Source organism: Muntiacus reevesi, chromosome 1, assembly GCF_963930625.1.
Source record: "Muntiacus reevesi chromosome 1, mMunRee1.1, whole genome shotgun sequence".
NCBI lineage: Eukaryota > Metazoa > Chordata > Mammalia > Artiodactyla > Cervidae > Muntiacus > Muntiacus reevesi.
This window is the reverse complement of record NC_089249.1, coordinates 179,609,431-179,637,003: the sequence shown is the minus strand read 5'-3', so window position 1 is coordinate 179,637,003 and position 27,573 is coordinate 179,609,431. Positions and strand designations below refer to the sequence as shown.

Below are 27,573 nucleotides of genomic sequence, written 5' to 3'. Positions count from 1 at the left end.
GCAGTATTATTGTTTCTGCATCCATTCACCCACTCTAATCTTTTGGTTGGAACATTTAGTCCATTTACATTTAAGGTAATTATTGATTTATATATAATCAATTTTACCGTTTTGCACATTGTTTTATTGCTTTCTAGGTCTTTTTGCCCTTTTATTCTCTTTGAGATTTGATGACTCTCTTTAGTGTTCTGTTTCAGTTACTTCTTTTTGTGTGTGTATATCTATTTATACTTGGTTTGCAGGTAACCATGAAGTTTTTGTGTAACAGTCTACATCTAGCCCCAGTAGCTTAGCAGTAAAGAATCTGTTGGAGATGCAGGAGACACAGATTTGGTCCCTGGATCAGGAAGATCCCCTGGAAAAGGGAATGGCAAGCCACTCTAGTATTCTTGCTGGGAAAATCCCATAGACAGAGGAGCCTGGCAGGCTATTTAGTCTATGGGGTCGCTGTAAATTTTTAAAATAATTTTGAAATTATTTTAAAAATAAAAATGAAAAGTTTCAGTTTCTACTGAAAAATCAACTGATAGCAGAGGTTTTTAAATGTCAGAAATGGATACTGATTTTGTCAAATGCTTTATTTTCTGAGAAAACATTTTTTTAAATTATATTTTTTAAATGTTCAACAAACCTAGCATTTTCTGGCACAGATTTTACTTGGTCATTATCCCTTTTAATGTATTGTTGGGTTTGTTTTTGTTAAATTCACATTTATGTTCATGAGGATGTTGTTTGTAGTTTTGTCCAAGTGTTGTCTGGTTTTGGTATCAGGATGATGTTGACCTCATAATGAGCAGGAAAGTATCCCTTTCAGTTTTCTGGAGGAATTTGTATAGAATTGTTTTTAATTCTTCCTTGAATGTTTGGTAATATTCACCAGTGAATCCATCTGGTTCTAGAATACTCTTTATGGAAAAGTTTTTTAGATACCTTCATAATGTGCTTCCATCACTACCATCCGTCTGCAAAGCTCTTTTCACCTTGTAGTTTGCCCTCACTTTTGAAAATCTCTCTCTGGGTTGATAGATTGTTGCATTAATGTGGGAATTTTTCTGCCCGTGTGTGTGTGTGTGTGTGTGTGCCTGTCTCTCTCTTTTGGTGGCAGCTATAATTGATAACAGTATAATTCACACAGTTCACCCACTTAACGTACAGATTCTGTAATTTTTATATATTTTGTTGTGCACCCCTTACCATAGTTAATCTGAGAACATTTTCATCGTTCCCAGAAGAAACCCTGAATGCGTTAGCAGTCGTTCTCCGTTTCCTCTTAACTGTGGCGTTCGACTGTAGAAGTTCAGTGTGAGCGCCTGTGCTGTCTTTAGTTGCCTGGCTTTCGACAGTATGGAATATAATTAAAGTAGCTTCTCTCTACTAGTTTTGCCATTATCTCTTCTGGACTGGTCTTAATTGACTGACTTTTCATTATGGATATTACTTTACAGTTTCTTTGTGTACCTAGTAATTTTTAATTAGGTGCTAGATACTGTGGATTTTATCTTATTGAGTGCTGTGTGAACCTAGGGGTTACTACCTCTGCTTCTTTTGGGTGTTTTTTTCCCTCTGGCTCAGGCAGTTTCTCACATGCATATGCTGATCACTTGATAACTTGAGGGGGAAACTCAAATCTCTAAACCTCTCTCTTCATCTCTCTGCTCGGGTACTCTGCCTTTATAAATTCTAGTCGTCCTGGCTTCCCTGGACATTTACTTGGGGGAGATCAGTGTTCTTCCCCTGGAATCCCCTGGCTGTGCTGCTGTTCAGGAAGTTAGCTTGGATAATAGTAGACCTGATTGATTGTTTCTCGTCGTTAACGGATCATTCTCCTGCACTGATTGGTGTCTGATCTCTGAAATTTGTTGATTTATGTTTATTAGACTTATTACTATGAGTTACTCATGCTTTTTCTTGTCATAGCTGAGGCTAATTAAAGGATAAAGTCTTTTAACTATTGTGCTCTTAAAAATAACAATGCAATCTCCAACTTAAAAAAATGCAATCTAAATACTGATATATTGCCTTAAATGAGTTGTGGTTAGTTTGTTAGGTGGAGAGTTTATAACTTAATCCTAGCAGTGAATCGTTCTAGAATCAATAAGGTTTTAGTGTTGACCCCTTTCTCACAATTTTTTGTATGGTAAGTTATTTTCTCAATAAAACATCTAAATGCTACTTAATCCAGAGACCAAATTGTAGAGTTAATTCTTGTCCCATTTTTCTTCTTTTACAGGAAAAGTAAGAAGCTTAAGCTCATCTTTGTGGTCACTAACTCACTTGACAGCTTTATATCTAAGTGACAATTCCCTGTCCCGCATTCCTTCAGACATTGCCAAGCTTCACAATCTGGTGTATCTGGACCTGTCCTCTAATAAAATCCGAAGTTTACCGGCAGAACTCGGAAACATGGTATCACTCAGGTATACAGATTCAACTCAGTGCATAGTTATATACCCTTAAAACAAAATATTATTATATTGTTAGGAAACACCACTTTGTTAGGAAACAACATTGTCAATTTAATGTTGAACAAAATTAAACATGAGGTAAAGTTTTCTGGGAAAATTGAATGTAAGCTAATAAATCATAAGTCATGTAGATCCATTGCCTAACATTTATTTAATTGCTGTTTTGTGTAATATACTTCATATTTGAAACAAAATTTTAAGACAAAGTGGAACAAACAAGTAGAAAGTGCTTGTGTTATTCCATATATGCACTTACTTGTGACACAGTTGAAGTGCTTTTTCTCCACTAAATTCTGGGGCCCCTTATCCTTAATACAGGATCTAGGAAGTCATTCCCAATTAGTGATACCTTTTTGACTGTCCCAGGGCTTCTGTGCATGATAGTAACAAAGATGGGACTTGAAAGAAGCTAGAATTAGTGAGTGAATGTGGGGGAATATAGTGTGGAGTTTAGAAGGCAGATAGAATGTGGAGTCATACAGAGTTCAGGTTAGAAACTTGACTCTGTCATTTATAAATTGTGTGATTTGGGGCAGGCTTCTTAGAACCTTGCTGAGTTTTCCTTCATCTATGAAGTTGCTGTAATAAGGACCAAGCTGAGATCAGCAATGTTTGAGATACTGACTAAAAAGCTATCAGCAACCCTATTTGGTAAATAATGTATTAGTAAATGGTAATTCCTGTATCCTCTGTTTTCTAAGATAGATGAGGTTTACTCAAGTTGAATATAAAGCCAATTTCTAGCTATTATGTTAATCCTAATGGAAAATCTTGTGCCATTTCATATTATCTGCCTTTAAAAAAAAAATTCCACTGACTTTATCTGCTGCTTTCTATCATTTGCTGCATAATAAAAAGGAATAAGGACCTTGTGAGAGGTGGTGTTTTTTTATTTTTTGTAAAACCTCTGTTGTTTGCCGACCAACCCTTTGACAGTTTCAGGCTTAATGAGTATATACCATGACTTTAAATCCTCTGAACTAAATTTACTTAAAGGACCTCCTTTCCTATGCGATATATTTGGAAATAACAAGTATTCAGAACAAGTTTTTCTTGTTCATTTTATGGCCTCACCAACCTCTGGTTTTACTCAGTAGTAACCAAGCTTCTTTTAAATTCTAAGAACCAAGGATTTTAAAAGTAGTTCTCATTCACATGTAAAAATTGACAAAACTTACTATTATAGGATATTACCAGTATCTTTGTATTGGATCTTTTTTTTCTACTGAAGATGCCTTTTATAGTTACATTTTCTGTGCAAAACAAATCATTAAAATAATCAGTAGTTATTAATATAGCTGCCATTATTTATAAAATGAAACATTAGTAAATTTGGAAAAATATTAATCATAAACTTATTATGCAGCTACCATAAAGTATTTTGTTTTGGCATGATACTGTCATTTAAATTCTCTTTTCACAATTTACATGTTAGGCTGTATTTTCATTCCCACTTTCTGAAATATGTGTGGGAGACCTCCATCTGTGCCGACCAGTGTAGGCTCTGGACTGCCATTTCAGAGTGTGTCACCAGCTTGCAGTGAGATACGTAACATGTGTCTGTTGAATATCATGCTCCTGAAAAATGGGCTTATATTTTGTTGGTCTTTTTCTTTTTCACTTTGGCAATAATTGATTTTTTCCCCCCTGTGTTTTATAAATGTTTGTCTTTGGCAGTTTGTGATTTTTTTGTTGTGTCTTTTTTTTTTTTTTTTTTTTTTTAACCACATATGATTTGAGAAGCACTGTGCTGGACATTAGCATATAATACTAAATTTGTATTAGGTATTTATATCTTTATATTCCTAGAAATCATATTGCTGATTTTAGCTGTTAAAGTTAATATATCTTTTGACTTCCTGGAATTTTTACATCTACAGGGAACTCCATTTAAATAACAACCTGTTACGAGTTCTACCTTTTGAGCTGGGAAAACTGTTTCAGTTGCAGACTTTAGGCCTGAAAGGTACGATTTCCCATATTTGTGCTGCTTATGGTTTACATGTATGTCTTTGAGTCTAAAGAAGGCATAAGAGGGAATCTTTTTGCCAGGGATTTGAAAGTTCATTCTTCCCGAGAGTTCATCAATTTGTTAGATGTAGCCCACTAGTTTTTTCTCTTTTTCACTGATAGATCGTCTGCTAGTCTTTTTAATGTTTTTTCCTCCTAGCCCAGCCTTGCTTTTCTTGCCCTTGTTTCAGTCACCTCTTTGTTTTGGTGATACATTCTTGACGTCAGACTTTATTTCATCATGCTGTAAAACAGCTTATTTCTTTTTTTTTATTGTTCAAATCTCAAAAAATGGATATTCTTACAAAGTGCAGAAAACAGAAAATTTTCATCCGTTTGAATCCTTTAATATAAAGACCAGTATTTAAGCATTTTTTTTAAAGATCAAAAAAATCAAAAATAAAATTGATTTATAAGGACTTCATTAATATGTTAGAACTTGGGGACATAACTGACGCAGTAAGAAGTATTGAGAAGTATTTTTTTAAACCAGCAAGATTGAAAGTTACATTTTAAGCATATGTTAATACCTGTTAATTTTTTTTATTTTTTAATCACATTATGATTCTTCACTAGTCTTGTAGATATAGCCAGCTTACTCTAATATTGATTCCTAAATAGAGAGCACAGGGAGACGACTTCTCGATCAAGTGGTTGTGACTCTGCCCTTCGACTGCAGGGGGCCTGAATTCAGTCTCTGGTTGGAGAACTAAGATCCCACATGCTGTGTGTGGGTCACCCCTTCCACTCCAAAATCACATAATTAGGTCTTCAAAAATTTTATTTCTTAAAAAGAGTTATAGAATGAGGTTTTTATTTATATAAATCCATGTCATATTATAAAATTAGTGTTACTGTTCACAAAAGCAATTGGAAGAATATAAATAATACCTTTACAAATACATGTAAAACCATGTTCAACAGACATCACTTTTATAAATGGTTCTTTGGAAAGGTTTTATCTATATGGTTACACTGGGTGAGGCCTCCCTCTTAAAATGGATGTCAGGGAAATGTGAGTTGCAAAAGCCTTTTTCTGTTCTATTTCCCTATGGTAAGTCTGATTTATTCTTACTTTCTTATTTTCAAATTTGAAAAACAGAAAAATATAAAATGTAGCAAAGTGTAATCCATATAAGGACTACCAGAATTAGCAATATTTTGTCACTTTTGTGTCTTTTTTTAATGTAAAAGAAATAAAACATTACAGAATGTTAAGGCCCTGTTCTTTGTTCCTCTTCTAGTCTTTTTCTCCTCCCAGTGTAAGCTGCTGTTGTATGTCCTTCTTGTTTAAGGTTTTTTGTAATCTTATAGTATATATATTTTATAAACCTTAGCCTGTATTCATTTCTCTAAATATTTTGCTGTTGTTCAGTTGCTAAGTCGTGTCTGACTCTTTGCGACCCCACGGACTGCAGCATGCCCGGCTTCCCTGTCCTTCACTGTCTCCTGGAGTTTGCTCAAACTCATGTCCATTGAGTCTGTAATACTATCCAACTATGTCATCCTCTAAAGGTTACAAACTTTATTTGAGCTTGGTGTCATTGGTCACAAGTTCTGCACTGATTTAATGTATGTGAAACCCGGTGAAAGTAAATGCTGGGGATGGGTAGGAAAGTCTTCATGGCACCTTCAGTTTTGATTCCTTGGTTTTCCGTTTCAGAAAGAGCCTTTACCGTTTGACATTTGTGCTGTTACGTTTCTCTTTTGGAAGTGTAGTTTCACTGAGATGTTTGTATATCTCAGCAATTCTGTTAGACATTGTTACATATCTGTCTGCAACAGCCGTCTTTTCACTTCATTTCACCATTTTAAGACAGATCTCTGTTATTTCCTGAACTTTGCAATTTTTCATCTTAATGTTGTGCTAGCTACTAAAAAACAGTTACATTACCCTTACTCTGTGAAAATTTTCATAATTTCTAATATCACTGTTCATTATTTGAAAGAGAAAATGTATCACTTTGTTCAAAAATCAAGTCTATTTGCTATATCATCCATTAAGGCAGAACCAGAGTATTTCTGCCTTATAAATCAGTTCATACCATTTTCTTTAAAGTTGTTTGCCTAAGGCTAGCATGTGTCACTTTTTTTTTTAATCGTTTTTCCATGTTCTTCAAAATTGTTCTACTGTGAAAGATAGGACTGTAACCTTAGATGCAAATTCATTTTTTTAGACAAATTTTGAGGTACTTAAAAGATTCACATGAACCTGTAAGAAATAATGCAGAGACCAGTTCATGTGCCTTTACCAATTTGCCTCCAGTGATAACATCTTTCAAACCTATAGTACAGCTTCACAAGCAGGGTGTTGGTCGGGAAGATCCCCTGGAGAAGGGAATAGCTACCCACTCCAGTATTCTTGCCTGGAGAATTCCACGGACAAAGGAGGCTGGCGGACTATAGTCCATGGGGTTGCAAAGAGTCTGACACGACTGAGCAACTCACACACACATGCACAGTCAAGGTACAGAATAGTTCCATCACCAAACGATCCCTCATGTTGCCCTTTAATAGCCACACTTGCTTCTTCTTGCCCCAGTTCACTCCTTAATTTCTTAGAGCCACTAAAAAAACTTTCCGAATTTTGTTATTTCAAAAATAATATGTAGAGCTTCCCTGGTGTCTCAGTGGTACAGAATCTGCCTGCCAATACAGGAGACAACAGGTTCGATACCTGATCTGGGAGATCCCACATGCTGCAGAGCAGTTAAGCCCATGTGCCACAACGTTTGAGCCTGTTTTTTAGAGCCTGCGAGCCTCAGCTCCTGAGCACAAGTGCAACAGCTGCTGAAGCTCAAGCACCCTAGAGGGGCTGCTCTACAGCAAGAGAGGCCCGTGCAGTGAGGAGCCCGTGCTCCGCAGCTGGAGAGCAGCCCCTGCGCTTCGTACCCACAGAAAAGCCCGCACAGCAGTGAAGACCCAGTGCAGCCATTAAATAAATTAATTAATTAAATTATTTTCAAAAATACTGTGTACATAGAATTATGCTGTGTCTAATCTTTTGAGTTTTTTTTTTTTTTAAACTCAGGTTAATTCTTTGGAAAGTCACCCAGGTTGCTGGGTATTTGCTCATTTATATTGACGAGTACTATTCCTTGGTATAGATATATATATATTCATGGGTTGTTTAACCATCTTACTGGGTTTTTATGGAGGCTCCATTTTGTTGATTAGATCATTGGCTGTTGGTATTTTGTCCCTTCTGGGGGTGGGACTGAAAGTTCCAAACTTCTAGTCACGTAATGGTTCTCTTAGCAACAAGCCCTATCTTTCAGAGAAATCCAGATACCACCTCATTAATATGAAGCATCTTTATCAATCTCATCACTTAGGAAATTTCAGAAGTTTTAGGATCTATGTATCAGGAACACCAGACAGAAGGTAAATATATATTCCTTAAGGTAAATCACACTATCACACAGGGTATTTTATATAGCAAATGTTTTAAATTTTGGTAAAGTCTGGTTTATTGGTTTTTTATTTCTGGAACTTGCTTCTGGTGTCAGGTCTAAGAACCCTTTAAAACAGCGGTTTGTGTCCAGCTGCTCCAGCACCACGTGTTGAGAAGTTTATCCTCCGTTGAATTGTTTTTGCACTGTGTTTGTAAATCAGTTGAACATATCTATGTGGATTCTCTTCTTTTCATCAGTCTCTGTGTCTGGCCTTCTGCCAATATCACATAGTTTTTGGAAATTGAAATAGAGTAATAACTCTTAATAGATAGATTGATTCTTCCTCTATAGTCTTCTTAAAAATGGTTTTAGCTATTCTATTTCTTTGGCCTTTCCATATACATTATAGAATAATTTTGTCTGTGGTTATAAAAAAATATTGCTGGGATTTGGTAACTTGTATATCAAATTGGGGAGAACTGACATCTTTACTATGTAGAGTATTCCAATCAAAGAATGTGCTATATCTTTTCTTATATCTAGATCTTCTTTGATCTTTTTCATCAATGTTGTATAGTTTTCAGTATGTAAGTCCTGTAAGTATTTTGTTAGACTTAATGCTGGTCTTTTTGTGTGTTTGTTTGAGTGAATGTAAATCATGGTGCATTTTAAAGTTTGCTCTCTGTGTGTTCATTCCGGTACGTGTGTGATATGCTAAGTGGCTTTGGTCATGTCTGACTCTCTGTGACCCCATGGACTGTAGCCCACCAGGTTCCTCTGTCCATGGGGTTCTCCAGGCTCAAATGCTGGAGTGGGTTGTTACAGTGCCCTCCTCATGTTTATTCCCCATATACAGAAATATAATGGATTTTAACATTTTTATTTTATATCCTTCTACATTGTAGAACCCAATTTTATTTTTAGGAGTTGGTTTTTCTTTTTTTTTTTTATAGGTTATTTGGTAATTACAAAATTTTTTTCTATGTAGAAAATTACTTACCTGCAAATAGAAACAAGTGTGTTTTATTTTTTCCAATATGTATGCTCCCCCCCCCTTTCTCTTGCCTTATGGCACTGACTATAACTTCCAGCACTATGTTGAGTAAGAGCTGTGAAAGCAGATATCCTCCTTTTACCTGATCTTAGAAAATATTGTTTTCATTTATGAGTATAATGTTAGCAGTAGGTATTTTGTAGATGCTCTTCATCAGTTTGAGGAAATTTCCTTCTGTCCTTTTTCTGAGCATTTTAAATCATGAATGGGTATTAAATTTTATCAAATATTTGTTTAATATCAGTTGATATGATGTAATATGTAATTTTTCTTCTTTAGCCTGGTAACTAATTTTTGAATATTGAACCATGCTTGCATTCCTGGAATAAAATCTGCTTTATCATGGTGAATAGCTTATTTATTGCCCATGTGTGTATCCTAATATTTTCTTAAGGGTTTTTGACTCTCTATTCATGAGAGATGTTTGTATTTTTGTTTTTTGTTTGTTTTATACTCAGTTTGCCTAGTTTCGGTATCAAGGCGATATTCAGTTCAGTTCAGTTGCTTAGTCGTTGTGTCCGACACTTCCTGACCCCTTGGACTGCAGCACACCAGGCTTCCTGGTCCGTTACCAACTCCCGGAACTTGATCAAACTCATGCCCATCGAATTAGTGATGTCATCCAACCATCTCATCCTCTTGTCGTCCCCTTCTCTTCCTGCCTTCAATCTTTCCCAGCATCAGGGTCTTATCCATTGAGTCAGTTCTTTGTATCAGGTGGCCAAAGTATTGGAGCTTTAGCTTAGCATTAGTCCTTCTGATGAATATTCAGGACTGATTTCCTTTAGGATTGACTAGTTTGATCTCCTTGCAGTCCAGGGGACTCTCAAGAGTCTTCTCCAACACCACCGTTCAAAAGCATCAATTCTTTGATGCTCAGCTTTCTTTGTGGTCCAACTCTCACATCCATACATGACTACTGGGAAAGACATAGCTTTGACTGGATGGACCTTTGTCAGTAAAAGTAATGTCTCTGCTTTTTAATATGCTGTCTAGGTTGGTCATTAACTTTTTTTCCAAGAAGCAGGCGTCTTTTAATTTCATGGCTGCAATCACCATCTGCAGTGATTTTGGAGCCCAAGAAAATAAAGTCTTTAACTGTTTCCTTTGTTACCTCATCTGTTTGCCATGAAATGATGGTACTGGATGCCATGATCTTAGTTTTATGAGTGTTGAGTGGTAAGCCAGCGTTTTCAATCTCTTCTTTAACTTTCATCAGGAGGCTCTTTATTTAGTTCCTCTTTGCTTTCTGCCATAAGGGTGGTGTCATCTGCATATCTGAGGTTATCGATATTTCACCCGGCAATCTTGATTCCAGCTTGTGCTTCATCCAGTCCAGCAATTCACATGATGTGCTCTGCATATTAATTAAATAAACAGGGTGACAATATTCAGCCTTGATGTACTCCTTTCCTAATTTGGAACCAGTTCATTGTTCTATGTCTGGCTCTAAGTGTTGCTTCTTGACCCGCATACAGATTTATTGGGGCTACAGCTGCCTCTTCATTTTTTGTTTTCTCTTTTTTTCTCCTTGCTTTATTTTTTGTTTTCTTTTTCTTGTCTTCCTATGGGTTACTTGAATGTCTTTATATATTACTGTTTTAATTTGTCTAAGTACATTTGAATGATCTATTTGTACATCTTCTTTACTAGTTGCTCTTTATTTCTTTGGTGTTTAGCTGGAGTAAAAGTGCTACTATTTTTAAGTTTTGTTCCGTTAGGTTGCCCTTTCCTCGTCCTTTGGCTTTTGTTGGATTTTTACCCCCTGTTCCCATTTATATGTTCAGGTTGCCGGCTTCTTTCAGTTCTGTATCTGGAGTATGTTAGGCAAGTAGTTCAAGGAATTCTCTACTGTGTTGTTCCTCAGGTCCTGATCATTCTGCCTTCTTACCACATTTCATTCAGCCTTATGTTTCTTTACAGAGGCTTTAGTTGTTTTTGGTAGGAGGAATAGGGAAAAGTATGTTTACTTCATCTTTTCAGAAGCAGCTTCTCTCACTTTCCTTCCTTAGTTTTGAGGACTCAACGTCATGTTTTAATTGCAGAATTGTGTTGTACTTTTAAAGTTTACCCTATGTATATTATTTTTCCAGGCAGTGAAAAGCCGGATTAATTATAAATTTAAAGGAATTTCAAAAAGCACTCCTACATTGTAGGAAATATACCATTTGACTTCATCCATTTATTGTTGTTATTCAGCCACTCATTCATGTCTGATCTTTTGTGACCCCGTGGACTGCAGCACACCAGGCTTCCCTGTCTCTCACCATCTCCCAGAGTTTGCTCAAACTCATGTCCATTGAGTCAGTGATGTTGTCCAACCATCTTGTCCTCTGTTGTCCCCTTCTCTTGCCTTCAATCTTTCCCATCATCAGGGTCTTTTCCAGTGAATTGGTGCTCTGCATTAGGTGGCCAAAGAAGTGGAGCGTCAGCTTTAGCATCAGTCCTTCCGAAGAGTATTCAGGGCTGATTACCTTTAGGATTAACTAGTTTGATCTCCTTGCTGTCCAAGGGACTCTCAAGAGTCCTCTCCAGCACCACAGTTTGAAAGCATCAATTCTTAAGCACTCTGCCTTCTTTATGATCCAACTCTCATCCACACGTAGCTACTAGAAAAACAATAGCTTTGACTGTAGGCACCTTTGTTGGCAAAGTGATGTCTCTGCTTTTTAAAATGCTGTCCAGGTTTGTCATAGCTTTCCTTTCAGTGAGCAAGTGTCTTTAAATTTCATGGCTGCAGTCACTGTCCTCAGTGATTTTAGAGCCTGCGAAAATAAAATCTGTCACTGTTTCTACTTTTCCCCCTTCTGTTTGCCATAAAGTGATTGGACCAAATGCCATGGTCTTAGTTTTTTGAATGTTGAGTTTTAAGCCAGCCTTTTCACTCTCGTCTTTCACCCTCATAAAGCGTCTCTTTAGTTCCTCTTGCTTTCTGCTGTTAGAGTGGTATCATCTGCAAATCTGAGGTTGTTGATGTTTCTCCTGGCAATCTTGATTTTAGTTTGTGATTCATCCAACCTGGCATTTTGCATGATGTATTCTGTATATAAGTTAAATAAGCAGGGTGACAGTATTTAGCCTTGACGAACTCCTTTCTCAATTTTGAACCAGTCCATTGTTCCATGTCCGGTTCTGGTACTTCTTGTTGACCTACATGTAGGTTTCTCAGGAGACACCTAAGGTGGTCTGGTATTCCCATCTCTTTCAGAATTTTCTACAGTTTGTTGTGATCCACACAGTCAAAGGCTGTAGCATAGTCAGTGAAGCAGAAGTAGGTATTTTTTCTGGAATTCTCTTGCTTTCTTTGTGATCAGGTGGATGTTGGCAGTTTGTTCTCTGGTTCCTCTGCCTTTCCTTTTTTGTATCCAGCTTTTACATCTGGAAGTTCTTATTTCACATACTGCTGAAACTTAGCTTGAAGGATTTTGAGTATAACCTTGCTATCATGTGGTATGAATGCAACTGTACAGTAATGAGAACTTTCTTTGGCATTGCCTTTCTTTTGATTTGGAATAATAATTGAACTTTTCCAGTCCTGTGGCCACTACTGAGTTTTCTGTATTTGCTGACTTAGTGAGTTCAGCACTTTCTCAGCATCATCTTTCAGGATTTTAATTAGCTCAGCTGGAATTCTGTAACCTCAGTGATTGCCTTTCAATATTTTTTACGCTAGAAAGTAGTAAAAAGACAGCAGTAAGTGTAATCTGGTTAGCATGGGATGCTTACCTGGTACTGAGAAATTTTTAGTTGACTTCATTTTCTCAACACACTCATAGGATCCTGGTCACTTTCAGGTTATAGCTACCTGTTTCATAGGATTGTGACTAAATGAAAATTTCAGGACTCTGGTATCTGTAAAGAACTGTACACATATGTTATAACTTGTCTTCCTGCAATTAATACTTTGCATTTATAGGAGCACATTTTTACCTTTACAGTTATTAAAATCGTAGAGATCTTAAAAGTCAACTAATTTAGTTGTTCTTCCCACCCATGTAGTCTGGCTTTTTATGAAGGGTACTCCACTGTCTCACAGGTGAGGGCGTGTTATCTTAAATAGTCCTAATGCTTCCCGACCACTTCTCTTCTGAGCTGGCTTTCTGGCAGATCCTGCCTCTTGTCCTCATTCTGTTTCTTGTGTCTGTTCTTTCATAAGAGAAAAGAATAAATGCAAATTGCTTTTTTTCTGTTTGGTGATGATTCCTAAATTCTATGCTTTTTAAAAATTTTTCGAATGGCTAAAATGTCTTATTATTTTAACTATCTTCAGTCTATAGAATTTACTAGTCTTTCTTAAAATGAAGCATGTATGGGAACTTTGGTTTTCAACAGTGTACTGTGTTGTTACTTCTTGTATGTAAGAAACCCTTCTGAGAGAATTTTGGACTCTTAACAATACATGTAAATCATTGCATTTGCTTTCATTTTTGGCACTTATGAAATAGTGATTGAATTTGCTGTTGGAATACTGCTCTGGGGTTTTCCCCCTTCATTAGTGAGTTAATCTTAAACCAAATCTGTCTCATCTTGCTATTTCATTCTTTAGAATTTTAAAAAACCTAAGTGCTAGACTGAATTTCTCAGTAGGATATTTCCTTATTAACTTTGTAGCATTCTTAAATTATGATTCTCAGATTGATTATATTGGCTCTCACCTTTCCTTCTCCTAGTCTTTCTTCCCACTCTTCCCCAATCCCATTTTACTTGCTTTTGATCATTATGAAAGTTTTGAAGAGGCAGGGTCAAATGCAGAACACTATTATATATCTTCTAGATTGATGTCAGTCCATTAGTAATCATTTTTGGATACTTCTGTGTAATGTGGTATGAATCGTTTTTACTCTTCGCATCAAAAACTGAAAAAAATATTTTTTCTAGTTTGATATATTGAGTTAATATATATATTTTTATGTATGTGGTTAACATATACAATTACATAGTTAATATACAAATGATCTGATAGTTTTGGTATATTTTTAAGTTTTGAAATATTTTAATATTTGTCTTTGTTTCATTTTACCTATTTTAAAAATATTTCCAGGAAATCCACTTACCCAGGATATATTGAACCTCTATCTGGAGCCAGATGGAACAAGAAGGCTACTGAACTATTTGCTTGATAATTTGGCAGGTACTGCAAAAAGAAGTAAGTGGTCATTTGATTAAACCATTTTTTTAGAAAGACATCTAAGAATATTGTTTAATTTTGTGTTTTATGTTCAACTAGTTTCAACAGAACAGCCACCTCCAAGATCTTGGATTATGTTACAAGAACCAGACAGAACACGGCCAACGGGTTGGTAGCCTGATTTTTTTTAATCTTATTTTTACTTTGTCTTTTATAAACCTAATAGTATTGTTGGTATGTTTCAGATTATGGGTAGTATTACAGTAAAATGCTTAAGGTTGATTTGATTTGAAGATAATAATAAAGGCTTGTGTGAGTGAAGTGGAAGTCGCTCAGTGGTGTCTGACTCTTTGTGATCCCATGGACTGTCGCCTGCCAGGCTCCTCTGTCCATGGGGATTCTCCAGGCCAGAATGCTAGAGGGGGTAGCTGTTCCCTCCTTCAGGGGATCTTCCCAGTCCAGGGATCAAACCCAAGTCTCCTGCATTGCAGACAGAATCTTTACCATCTGAGCTATCAGGGAAGCCCTGGTGGCTGCTGTATAATCATTGTCAGGGAAAGTCTGGTATAAGGCAGTGCTTCTCAACCAGAGGTGGCTTTATCTCCCAGAAGACATGCAGCAGCGTCTGAGATACTTTTTCATTGTCAGCAAGTGGTAGATGTGCTCTTGGCATCTTGTGGCTAGAGATCAGAGGCGCTGCTATGCATAGCACAGCCCCCAACAGCAAAGAATTACCTACCCGTGATGTCAGTGGTGCTGCTTTTGAGAAACTGCTCTAAAGTACTGATCAAATTCAGTTCTAATAAATACACCAAAATCTTTCTCTATTGTAATTTTCCAAATTCTACTGTATTCCAGATGTATTTGATAATACAAAATTATAGCAAAAACACCTACTTGAGAGAAATCAAGCTAATGACCTCTAATCTTTTAAAAGTGTATGAAAAGAGTTTGGGCACTTCTGTCATGTGTGCAACGGTGTTTTTCTTCCATGTGAGTTACTAATTGCTTTGTGGAAGAAAAGCAGAGATGGCTGTTAAGAAAAAACAGGTTTTCTTAGATAAATGTCAGATTACATTCTACATTAACAATTGATGAAGTGGTGGAGGGAGCCTAGAAATGAGGAGCCTTGGACTTAGAAGCTGAAGGACTCAAGATCTTAGTCTGTTTCCTTTTGAACCTTCTGTCTGTACCTCTGTAGTGGGAAGCACAATTATTTATATTTGTTCATGTATTTGTTCCTGATTTATTATCTGACTTGCGCCATGTCTGGCATGTGGTAGCTTTCTGTGAGTATGTTAATGAATAACGCCAAGCCTAGTTTAAGTGAAGCGGGCCAGTTTCCGCACGTGTGTGAGCAGAGTGTCTCTCCTGCAGCCTTGTTTTCCGTCATGTGCTACAATGTTCTCTGTGATAAGTACGCGACCCGGCAGTTGTACGGCTACTGTCCGTCATGGGCACTCAGTTGGGACTACAGGAAAAAGGCCATTATTCAGGAAATCTTGAGTTGCAGTGCTGATATCATAAGTCTTCAGGTAAGTCATCAGAAAAATAGTTGTTTAAATTGCAGAAATGCACTTGATCAAGCAAGGAATAGCTTGAGAATGTATTACATTAGCACATTTGAAGTCCTGGCTTTAGCAGTTCTTAAAGTACGGACTTTTCCTGTATTGAGTGAATTTTGGGAACATTCACTGCATCCTGTGCTTTTAGCGTTGTGCTGCCAAGTTAAGCAAGTGGGTTCAGCTGGGTTTTTAGGTGTTTGCTATTACAACTGAAGGTTTTACCTGCTCCTCCCTTGTGCCCCTCCACACTGTTTTTAATTGGGTGGCAGTGTTACTGAAACTGTGGCACTGTCAAGGTATAATTTTGCTTTACTACCAGTGATAATTGAATAATTAGGGCCAAGTGGAAAGAACATTGAATCTGTTACACAGTAACTGGGTTCTCAGTCCAACCCTCATAATAACTTACATGACCTTCAGCAAGTGGCTTTCTCCTTGTGGTCTGAAACTTGATCTGTGGATTTCCTTCTGCTGCTCTGAGTTTTGTTTACTCCAGTTCTAAAGCATGAGGAAATACATATGCGTGGGGTACATGGCTTTCCAGTCTTTACTCCTAACAGCAGAGAGGTGCTTTGTCAACTCGGACCTGTAAAATGACAAGTAGGGGTTGTGATTGGTTCAGATAAAGTACATTAGAAAGATGTAATTCTTCTTTCTTCAGGTCACTCCTTTGAATTTATTTTAAGGTCTCAAACTGTACATATAAAGATAATGCATAGGACTAGTTTTTGTCTTATGAAATAACTGCTGTTTACAATTTTTCAGGAAGTTGAAACAGAACAGTATTACAGTTTTTTTCTGGTAGAACTGAAAGAACGTGGCTATAATGGATTCTTTAGTCCTAAGTCTAGAGCTAGGACAATGTCAGAACAAGAAAGAAAACATGTTGATGGCTGTGCAATATTCTTTAAAACAGAAAAGTAAGTCGTCGTCTTTCTTTCTTCTTCTTTTTTTTTTTCCTTTGGTTCATTCCACATGGGGATCTTAGTTCCCTGACCAGTGATCGAACCTGTTCCCCTGCAGTGGAAGTCACAGTCCTAACTAGGGGACCACCAGAGAATTCCCCAGTCATCTTATTTCTTAAAAAAAAAAAAATTCTCTGTATTTGCAGAATGAGGGCCAAGGGAATGGAAATTAGTTGGCAACTAAGAGAATGAGGCACCATATTATTTCTCAGGAAAACAATACTGTGATTTAGAGGGTTTTGTTTTGATTCATCAGAAAAAATGTTTTTTGGAAGACAGGTTGAAAGTTCTGCTGTTTTTTCAGGTGTCTTCTGGGGTTTCACTCCAGTTGTTAATTGAAACACTTTGTAATTGCATTCCCTCTGGAATGGTAGAGAGATTCTTAAGCCCATACTTTGGAAGAAAATTATTTTAAAATTGTAAGATGGAATATTCCAACATGAAACCTAAACAGAAAATGACTGCATTATCTTAAGTTGTAAAAGTTTTTCAAGATGTTATTTGTATCTGTGGCAGACTGAGAGCAACTGAAATGGACATGGGAAGCTTGGTGCTAAGTGTGGAGGATTTTCTGTAATGTAATTTACATGTCATCATATCTGTTAAGGAAGTTGGGGGGAAATTGCATTTACCACAAAACGAATGTCTTGGTATTCCCAATTTTATATTTGTGTTTTGTTTTAGATTTACTTTGGTTCAGAAACACACTGTTGAATTTAATCAACTAGCAATGGCAAATTCAGAAGGGTCTGAAGCCATGCTGAACAGAGTCATGACAAAAGATAACATAGGAGTTGCTGTACTGCTAGAACTTCGAAAGGAATTGATTGAAATATCATGTGAGTGACCTTTTCACTTCCTATAAAATTTGGCCTCCAAAATGGAATAGAAGTCAGAAAATATTTCATGTTAATACTCTTGTCTAATGCCTGAAGAAACTCAGAATTTAAATCTTTTCTAAAATCTCATATCCATTTTTCTCTACCACAAAGCTCAAGAAGAGGAAGCATTGCCTAGAAAAGTATTTCAAATCTTAAAAGGCATAAAACAAGGTTTTTTCTGCTCGAGAATTTTTCACATAAAATGCTAAAGTAAATATTAGTTAAAATAACTGCTCAGAGAGAAGAACTCCGTACACTTAATACAATTTCTTAGCAACAGGGATATTTCTGTGTTGACTTTTCTTCCTGACCTGCTTTTAGTCATTATTTTAAAGGTCTTAAGTCTTGGAGAAATGGACCACTATTTCAAATTAAATGTAGAGAGTGATCATCGTGCTAAGAACTGTGACTTCTGTCACTTGAGGAGCAGTTGGAAATGGGGATACTTAATCCGAGGGATGGAAAAGATGAAAGATGGAACTTAGTGACTGTTTTAAATATTTTTTAAGAGAAAGGATGTCCGTTTAATTTTTTGATGCTCAATGTAGGACATCTAGAAGATCAGAATTTTTAAGGAGCTGGAACTATTTAAAAACCAGGCTGTCCCAGGTAGAATGGGCTCTCTCTGTTCAGAGTGAACACCCTGTGCTGGAAGCCCTTATCCTAGAGGTCAGATGTTGTTTCTCAGGTTTATCACAGAGATCTGTCTTCAGATGATGGGAAACTTTCAACCAGACTTTAGCGTTCTTTTTTTATTCCCAGGACTCAGATATTACTTGCTTTCAGACCATGTGAGAATATATGGGCTTTATTTCTTTTCTTTTTATTTAATATAGCTGGAAAGCCACATCTTGGAACAGAAAAGCAACTTATTCTCGTGGCTAATGCTCATATGCATTGGGACCCTGAATACTCTGATGTGAAGTTGGTTCAAACGATGATGTTCCTCTCAGAAGTGAAGAATATTATTGATAAAGCCTCGAGAAGTCTCCAGTCCAGTGTATTAGGAGAATTTGGAACTATTCCATTAGTGTTATGTGCAGATCTTAATTCTTTGCCGGACTCTGGTAAACAAAACAATGCTATCTTACATAGAACACTTGCTGACTTAAAATGTTTTTGTAATGTGTTGTTTCTGATAATTCCAAATCTAGTCAAAATGAAAATTCAGTTTATAGTGGCCGCTATCAATCAGGTTAAAAAAATTTTTTGTGTGTGGAGTAGGGAGACCATTTTGAAAATGAAATGGTATTATTACCATTTCATTAAAATGTAATGGTAAATGGTAATGGTATTATCCTCTGGTACCTCCAGAGGAAGGATGTTAATCATGTTCAGAAAACACATGGGGATATTTTATTATCCCCATGTTATATGTATTGCAGACTCTGAAAAGGTTATTAAGACAGACTCTGGGAGTCCAGCATGTGGTAACATAATCCAGTTTAAATTTGATCATATATCACACAATCTCAAATTTTGGTCGACTTGATTAGAAATATTGTGCACCTCAGGTGGAATTTGAGATTTTTTTATTTACACATGTCAGACAGTGGTTTTAACAAAAAAGGATCAAGAATGTTGATTTTTAGTCACAGTGGAAGAATACAGAAAGCCTTATTCTTAAACTTTTCCCTAGATAGTACAGTGAGTAACAACCATACTTTCTTGGATACTCAATAGAACTTTTCCTTGAACTTACATGCATGCATGCATGAATGCATGCATTCACACACATACATACTTGGAGTAGTTAAATTCAGTAGCATATTGCTGCTATCACAATAGATGAAAGAATAGATAATGAAATAAAATTTATGTTAAAATCTGTTTTCGGGAAAATAAAGGTGCCTAAGATCCATAATTCTTTATAGTTCATCTCATCAAAGCCATCTGGGGATTACTGGAAAGTTCTTTATTTGCTTTTCATCCTCTTTAGCTACGAAGTATGTGAAGGGCAAAGAGAGACTTTTGTCACATGATACAGATCTTAAGACTCATTTCTGTGTTGCATTGTAATAACAAAACACATGGGAAAATGTCTGGTTTTGCTAACTGATTAAATGAAAGTTAAATAATTTCAGAGCCCACCTTATGCCTGTGTGTGTGCTAAGTCACTTCTGTCATGTCCAACTCTGCGATCCCATGGACTGTATCCCTCCAGGCTCCTCTGTCCATGGGATTCTCCAGGCAAGAATACTGGAGTGGGTTGCCACACTCTCCACGGCATCTTCCCAACCCAGGGATTGAACTCAGGTCTCCCGCATTGCAGGTGGATTTTTTTACTGTTTGAGCAGCCAGGGAAGCCCCACCTTATGCTTAGCACACTGGAAAAATAGTGTCCAGAGATGGTGAGATGGCTTTGTCATTCTTTCATAATTGGTCATTCACGTATTCATAAGCACAATGAATCCTAATCTTGGTATTTCATGCTAAATCTGAGCAGAAGCCTACATACTAAGATGTTGATTGTGGTGTTAATTTTTTAAGAAAAAAACAGGAGTAACATGATTTTTTTTTAAGAAATTGGGAGCTGGTTTAACAAATACTATATGTCAGCCCTGTTGTATTACACAGTTATTAAAAAAAAATAGTTGAGATGATGTAAGTTCGTATGGTACAGTAAAGTGTAAAATATTGAGTAAAATATTCACTGTGATTAAAATCATGGAAAAATGTGTTTATACAAGTTTTGGCAAAGGTGGAAAATAGTGAACCATTTTAAAAAGTGAGAATATGTGTGATTTAAAAGTTTACTATTGAATTATCTGTTTGGTTATGTATTGCACATTGTATATTATACTTAACAATGCAGAAAGTACATTTATATCCTTTATAGGTGTTGTAGAATATTTGAGCACTGGTGGAGTAGAAACAAATCATAAAGATTTTAAGGAACTGAGATACAATGAAAGTCTTACAAACTTCAGCTGTAATGGGAAAAATGGGACAACCAATGGAAGGATCACTCATGGCTTCAAGTTAAAGAGTGCCTATGAGAGTGGCCTGATGCCTTACACCAATTACACATTTGATTTTAAGGTGAGTTTTGAGATAAATAAACATTTAAAACTCCATTTTTTTTTTCAAGAGCATTTTATAATTTTGTGATGGCTTTAAATGTTAACACTTAGAATGGAATTAAGCCATCTTGAATTAGATGACAGCAGTATTCTTATGTAGAATTCCATGTGATTAGAATTCCACCCCTACTTTATAGATATTATTAGAATCATTTCCACAGTTAGAAATCAGATGAAATAATGATATTAAATCCTGAGTTACCTGTCATCTCTTTAAGGCATTAATTTTTTATTTAATGGGCTCATTACTAACAGCTGGATATGCAGGACCATTGTATTTAATTTGATGTTAGTCTGATGTTCCATTTCTTCTATTTCAGTTTAACTGAAACTACTACTTGAGAACCAAAATGTAGTTTACTGTTAGCTGTTGTAAATTTTCTAATGCACATACTGTTTATATGCTGCCTTATACAATTAATGGATTACAATATGGAGGTTTTTCCTTAGTAATTCTCCTCATTTTAATTATCTGTGGTTGTTTAGGACTTGTGTTCAGCTGTCCTTTTTTGCCATCTTTTGCATTTTTGCTCTCTTAAATCCTAGTTTTCCATTTCTAATCTGCTGAAAAAATAATCATTCAGGTTAGATTGTGTATTAGAATAGTGTAAATACTTGTGTTAACTGTTGCTTAATTTTAGAGGGGAGGGTTATTTAGACTCCTTTGAGAAACTGTTGAAAACTAAAAAAATTTTTTATTTGGCTTTCGAGGATCTACAGAACTGTAGATAATGATTTAACACTGGGAAGAGATGAGTATGTATAGTTGAAGAGAGACTAGAATTGACTGGGCAAAACTAACATGTAAATGATGTTAGTAACCAAAGCGGTGGAAAACCATGACAGTATAGGAACTTAAATACCAAGGAAAGAAAGCCTTTCCAGGGAAAGAGGAGTGAATGTTAAGTTTCAGAGAGATTTGCTCCGAGTTGTCTGTAGAGATGGTCAGAGAAACTAGAATCCAATGAGTTGAAGAGTAACTGAGCAATGAGAGAAAAAACCAGCTACAGATTTTCATTTCAAGGAGGTTGATGGCAGAAGAGGGGAGGATGATAACCAAAAGGCAGGAGAGATTAGAGCTGTTTCCCTTCTGACTGCTGTTACTGATACAAAGTTAAGAAGAATTTAGAATGTGCTAAAATACTTTTGGTCGAGAGCATATAAAGGACAGACTGTTAAAGTTACAGTTACTGGACAGAGAGGAGCAAACTAAGAGTATCCTAGCTGTGTGCCGGATCCTGTGCCCGAGTGCTGTTGAAGGTGTGGAGGGCAGAGGTGTGCTTGGGCCTTTGTGAAATCATGGTCTGGTGGGAAAGGTAGATCTCAGCCACACGAATCAGTGTATAGTTACACTTTAGGGTGTGCATTAGCAAGGGAAAAAAATCAGCTTTAAGTGGATGAGGGTAGGATTCCTGAAGGCCTTGGGAAAGTAATTAAATTTGGCACTTGAAGGTTAAGAAGGATTTAGCCAGGTGACAAGTAGAAGAAAGTGTTCCAGACATGTGCGGAGGCCCTGGAGGAGGAGGGAGCTTATCACCTTCAAGAAATGTACCTCAGTTCACACCCCCTCCGCTCCTTCCCCAAAAAGAGCTAGTAGGGCAGTGGGGTAGTGAGCAAGGAAAAGTGTCACAAATTAAGTTAGGAAGCAGCAGCAGAGGCCATGTCGTGAAGGGTTCTTTAGGTCTCATTACAGATTTTGAAACGATCTAGATAGGAGGAAGAGTGATTGCCATCCGTAAGGTTTCTTCATTCTCAATTTGGGGATGCCATTTGGTCTTTGTAATAGCTGCCTTTTTCTACAGGCTAGTAAGTTTCTTTGTTTACCAAACATGACTAAGGTGTGTCTTGAAAGTTCTCAGTATTTCAGTGTCATGTTATGTGTCATTTTCTTATTTTTCTTTTTGCCTTCTGTTTTTCAGGGTATAATTGACTACATCTTCTATTCTAAACCTCAGCTGAACACTTTAGGCATCCTGGGACCTCTGGACCACCATTGGCTAGTTGAGAACAATATCAGCGGCTGCCCACACCCACTCATCCCCTCTGACCACTTCTCACTTTTTGCACAACTGGAGCTCTTACTGCCTTTCCTGCCCCAGGTTAATGGCATTCACCTTCCTGGCAGGAGGTAGTCAAGTACCTTCAGAGGATGACCTCAGTTTTACTCGTAAACTTGTAAAAATTCTGAATATAGGGGAGTGAGGTATGGCCACTAAGATTTATTTGTTTTTTCTTAATGATGATTTGAGTTTTCAGTCTGATCATTTGATAAGGATATAGTATGAAAGCCAGGTGCTAGCAAACAAATTCTGAGCCCAGTATGCTTTATATACTGTTAGACAGGGATTGGTGTGTTTGCACCTATCTTTAATTTGTTGCAAATAATTTTCCTGTTTCTTCTATCCAATATAATATTTTCATGCCTTGAAATAGGAAACTGAACAGCATATTCTCTTTGCACAGAAATCTGTAGCACTACTTTTTTGAGGCCAGTAATAACATCCAGAGATCATTCTTTCATACTTTACTCCCTCCTTTTTCAGACTTGTTTGTAAAATATAGAATTTGAATTTAGCCTTTATGATTGTATATGATCCACAAAAGACCTGATTTATGAAATTTTGTACTAAAAAAATCAGATTTGGAAATGATTGTATTGTAATCTAAGGCTAAGTTTTTTTTACCTGTTTCATGTGTTATAAAGCTTGTAAAAGAAGTTGCAACAGACTTTCTCTGCTGATGATTTGCACTGTTAGGGTTTTGTTAGCCCTTTTGTACTACTTTGTTTTTAAATTGAGAACATTGCTCTTTAAATTTAACTCTGTTTAAAGTTTAGGACATTTGCTTGGACCAGAGACAACTTACCTATGAATTCCTGGATTTTTACAAAAAACTATTTACCAGGACAGATAATCTGAGTAGTGAATGATCTGAAGGCATTTACGGACTGAATGTGTAATGGTTGATGTATGTACATTCTGATGTTTTTAAATCCTTAACTTTTTTAAGTTAAAAAATTATGGCTGCTTAGGTACAGCTTCTTAACTCCTTTTGAGACACTTCTTGTCCTATCTCCACTGTGCCTGCCTGAATTTGTTCCCACCAAGCACTGCCTGTGCATGCAGAGAAAATCTGTGCATCCTCTTTTGTATTTTTTAAATACTGTTTAACATTTGTGAGAGTTTTATGAAAATCCTTTTGTATGAGCTTTGGGTTTTTTTCCATTGTGAAGCATTGAGTATCACATTTTGGAACATGTTCCTAGGGTGGGGATCCCGGGTCTTTGTTTACCAGACCCGAGCACTGCTTTTTGGTGTCACTGCACAGTGCTGTTCATCACCCAGAGTACTACTATCATGTGAATTCTTTTTGTTTTCCATGTATTCCTTAGTTTCCATGTTTTTAAAAAATCATTCCCTTTTTTTAAAAAAGAAAAAAACTAATTTTCCATTTATGAAGCAGTATAAAATAAATGAGATGTATTTTCAAAACAGGTCCCCAAGACAATACTTCAGATCATTTTTAAAGTGACCAAGTCATTTTAATATGTCAGCCGAGATAAGAGATACTATACCTTGTGTTTTGCCTGTAGTGCCATTGGCAGAATCGAGATTAAAGCCAGCTTTAACTTTGCAAAGTTAACTCCTGTATGTTCTGTTCTCCTTCATCCATTCTCTCAAAAAACAAATGAATTCAGAGGGAACTTGGTCTAACTGCTTTTGTTTCAGCTGCAGGCAGGGAAGCAAAAGGACACCATGTATCCAGTGAGCATTAAGAAGAGAAATTGTTGAATGTTAATAACAGGTTTTATACAGAGAATGAGTCATTTTGGATAATGACTTAAAATTTTATGAAAAATGTTCAGCACTTAAATGTGCTTATTCTAAGAGAAAATAAAATTACATACTGTTTAAGTAAAAGATTCTTTTTTTTTTTTTTTTCCTTTAAAAAGAAATTCTACAAAAGGTTTTGATCTTGAATCTTTGTCTGGGACCTGGTTTTTCCTTTGAGGTTTGCTTTTCTTTTCTTTTTTTAAGATTTTGTGGTGATAGTTTTTATTTTTCACTTTTTGTTTTAAGTTGTGCTGACACCAAACACATTTGGTTTATAATCAGTACGTGGGAAAGCTGGTGTTACTGATCAGAACCAGTGCATAGCTTTCTTTAGGGCTTCTTTCCGGGTTTTTGTTTTTTGTAAAGTGTGAATAAAAGGTGCGTTTACTCATTTTCCCTAAACACTGTGTTGGTAGTGTGCATCATGACAATTTCCAGCAAAGGCAAGCTGGAGCTGGTTGGACTGGTGAGAGGAAGGAAACTGCTTAAGCTTTATGGAAGAAGGGGAGAAGCACTTCAACTCTGTTTTTAACGGAGGATGTATTCTTTTCATAGACGCTGGAACTAGAGTGCACTTGTTAGATGCTAAAGGTTTGAGCTTTACACAAAATATTTTCATGTGTATTTGTTATTGTCTACAAAATATTTTAATTTGGAACCAGCATACTGAGATATAATGGCTGGTTATGTCTTGAAGATATTTTGTTCTTGCCTCTTCTAGGCATACTGCATTCTGAGGGTCAGTTTGAACAGCTTCTCCACCTTATTAAGATAGTGATAAATTGAACCAGGAGTGTAGATTTACAACCATAACCTTCAAAAGAGAAAAAATATTTTCAGTCTATAGGGAATAAATGATCACACCTAAATAGACTGAAACTTTGGTTAAGCAAGGTTTGTGTTTTAAATATTTTCTGTGTCCTGGATAATTTCCAGTAATCCGTACTCTCTAAAATGGAGTTAAAAAAAAAAAGAAAAAAAAAACTAGTATGTTTTCACAGTATAGATTTGCTTCAAAAATTCTGTAACAGATATATTTAATGTGGTGTTGCCATAATGTAATTTCAGTGTTCTTACAGGATAAATCCATCTTATGAATATTTTGCAGAAAATTTAGGGTATATTTTCTTTTTAATGATCAGAAATTCAGAGGTGCTCAATTCCTTGTAAAATCTCTTGAAGTATAGTTTATGGTGTTAGTGGCTGTTTATTTATGCTTTAAGAATTTAAATAATGTTCATCAAAATTAACTTATGGCATAATTTTAAGTTGTAGAAATAAATTGTTGATTGCAACTTAACAGTCCTAGAAGGTAAGCAGGGAACAACTCCCAAGAAATGTTTTCCATTTTGCTTGATTTGGTGACAACCAGGAAAACTTGAGTTAGCACTTTGAAACCTAAGGACATGATTAAATTGGGTGGAATGCACTTCTTAAATGTTGAAATTAAAATTTCAAAGCTCTTCTAAGATGTCAAGTTTTCAATAATAAATTAAATTTTAGTATTCCACTTTTTACTACTTAAAATTACAGAATTTCCATAGTAACTTTTAAGGTTTTGGGGTTATGCTATACAAGTACAAGAACCATCCTGGGCAAAACAACAATTTACAGCAGATTTGTTCTTTTAATGAAACAATAAGAATACCTAGTAGAGATGCTGCAGAGAATTCAAAGAACGTTTATAGCAAGTGTTTATCTCCCACTTGTAAACAGTGTTTTAAGATGTTCACTATGCTCTTTTTGGTTACATAAATTTTAGTAACCGTTCTATTGAAATAGTGTCTAAAATAGAGTATCTAGTCTTTATTCACAGTACATTATATTATGTAATGCACTGGACTAACTTTTGTTTACCATTCATGTAACAAAACCCAGCACGTTATCTGCACTAAACTCAAGGAATGTCCCATTTGCCTAGGCAGCTCTTTAATAAGGGTAATGGGAAACTGAATATGACTTATGGACTGGTGGTAACAAGGGCTTTTACTGTTCTTTTCAGTGGAACCTTCATTGTAACTAGCTAGTATTATATTTATATACAGGGTCTCTTTTCTTTACTGATGTATTTTCCTACTCATAGCCAACCAATAAATTCAATTATCTGTTTCAAATATTTTTAAAGTGTAATTTGTATAGCTGTAGTACTGAGGTTTGAGGAGACACATGTTAATCAGCAGACCACCTATGTAAAATTCTGAGTTATCTGGAACAGAGTTGTAACTCTTTGAAAGGGAAGAGTGAACAGGGCCGTGATATGGGGAGATGGTGTAAAATTAAGGATCTCCTTACTGCTGTGTTATCCTGTGTAACACATCTTTGCCAAAGATTAATTTTATATTTAGGCAACTGATGGTCCTTTTGCATCTAGGATTTTTGTTGTTGTTACCATATACCTCATAGCATAAGAAATGGGCTCATGTGTCTTTCATCCTTTGGAATGAGCTTGACATATTTTGAATAAATGCTTTTAAATACAGTAGCAAACATTGTATTGGTGGGGTTATACTAATTAAATGTTTTAATTGTTACATGTATATTTTGTTGTATATATAAACTTTTAAAATGTCTGATTTCTCATCTCTTCAGAGCATTACGTCTCTTTACTTTTTAGAAACTACTTCTTTAATAAATAAATGTAAATTTTTATGTAGATGCTGGGGAAAAAAAATCCTTTAAAAATACAGCACAATTTAGATAAAATGTTTGCTGAGATGTCCAGTTTTTAAAGCAGGCATTTTCTACATAATCCTTAATATATAAGTGTACCTCTATAACAGAAGAGTTTGCTAGATATGAAAAAAGATCTCTGGGATTATAAGGTGACTGAAGACCAGTCTCTACAGTTATTTTAGCAACATTAACATTTTAAATCAAATGAGTAGGGAGATGTCCATTTTCTCATTTTCTTTGAACTGCAGTCTTCAAATAACTCGAATCTATTCAAAAGCTATTGAATTATTTTGGGCCTGTCATGAGAAGCTTTGTTCACTATACCAGCATGACTGTAAGTGATCCCAAGAGCTCTTACTGCCAGATACTTTTCAGGCTTACTGGTAAAGTGAATCTAAGCTATGGGGTCTGAGACTGCTTCATTAATTAATTAATTAATGGCTTTGACTCTCATCCCTGTAGCCCTGGTGATTTTGGTATCTCCCCTTCGTGGCAATCCTGCTAGTAACTTTTTTTCCCCA

General features: G+C 36.1%; 1 protein-coding gene across 2 annotated transcripts in view; it reads left to right on the top strand.

Moving 5' to 3' along the window:
• The window catches only part of CNOT6 (CCR4-NOT transcription complex subunit 6), a 75,620-nt gene extending 48,659 nt beyond the window's left edge, over window positions 1-26,961 (top strand). Inside the window, exons 3-12 of one of the 2 annotated variants that reach the window (XM_065917239.1) lie at window positions 2,231-2,417; window positions 4,346-4,431; window positions 13,966-14,055; window positions 14,152-14,220; window positions 15,430-15,587; window positions 16,383-16,537; window positions 17,267-17,421; window positions 18,300-18,530; window positions 20,303-20,505; window positions 22,466-26,961. In XM_065917239.1, the coding sequence (XP_065773311.1) occupies window positions 2,231-2,417; window positions 4,346-4,431; window positions 13,966-14,055; window positions 14,152-14,220; window positions 15,430-15,587; window positions 16,383-16,537; window positions 17,267-17,421; window positions 18,300-18,530; window positions 20,303-20,505; window positions 22,466-22,678 (1,547 nt within the window). In that variant the 3' untranslated portion in view covers window positions 22,679-26,961. Of the gene's footprint in view, window positions 1-2,230; window positions 2,418-4,345; window positions 4,432-13,965; window positions 14,071-14,151; window positions 14,221-15,429; window positions 15,588-16,382; window positions 16,538-17,266; window positions 17,422-18,299; window positions 18,531-20,302; window positions 20,506-22,465 lie in introns of both variants that reach the window. The other variant, XM_065917238.1, reaches the window with a different exon arrangement.
• Window positions 26,962-27,573: the final 612 nt, after the last annotated feature.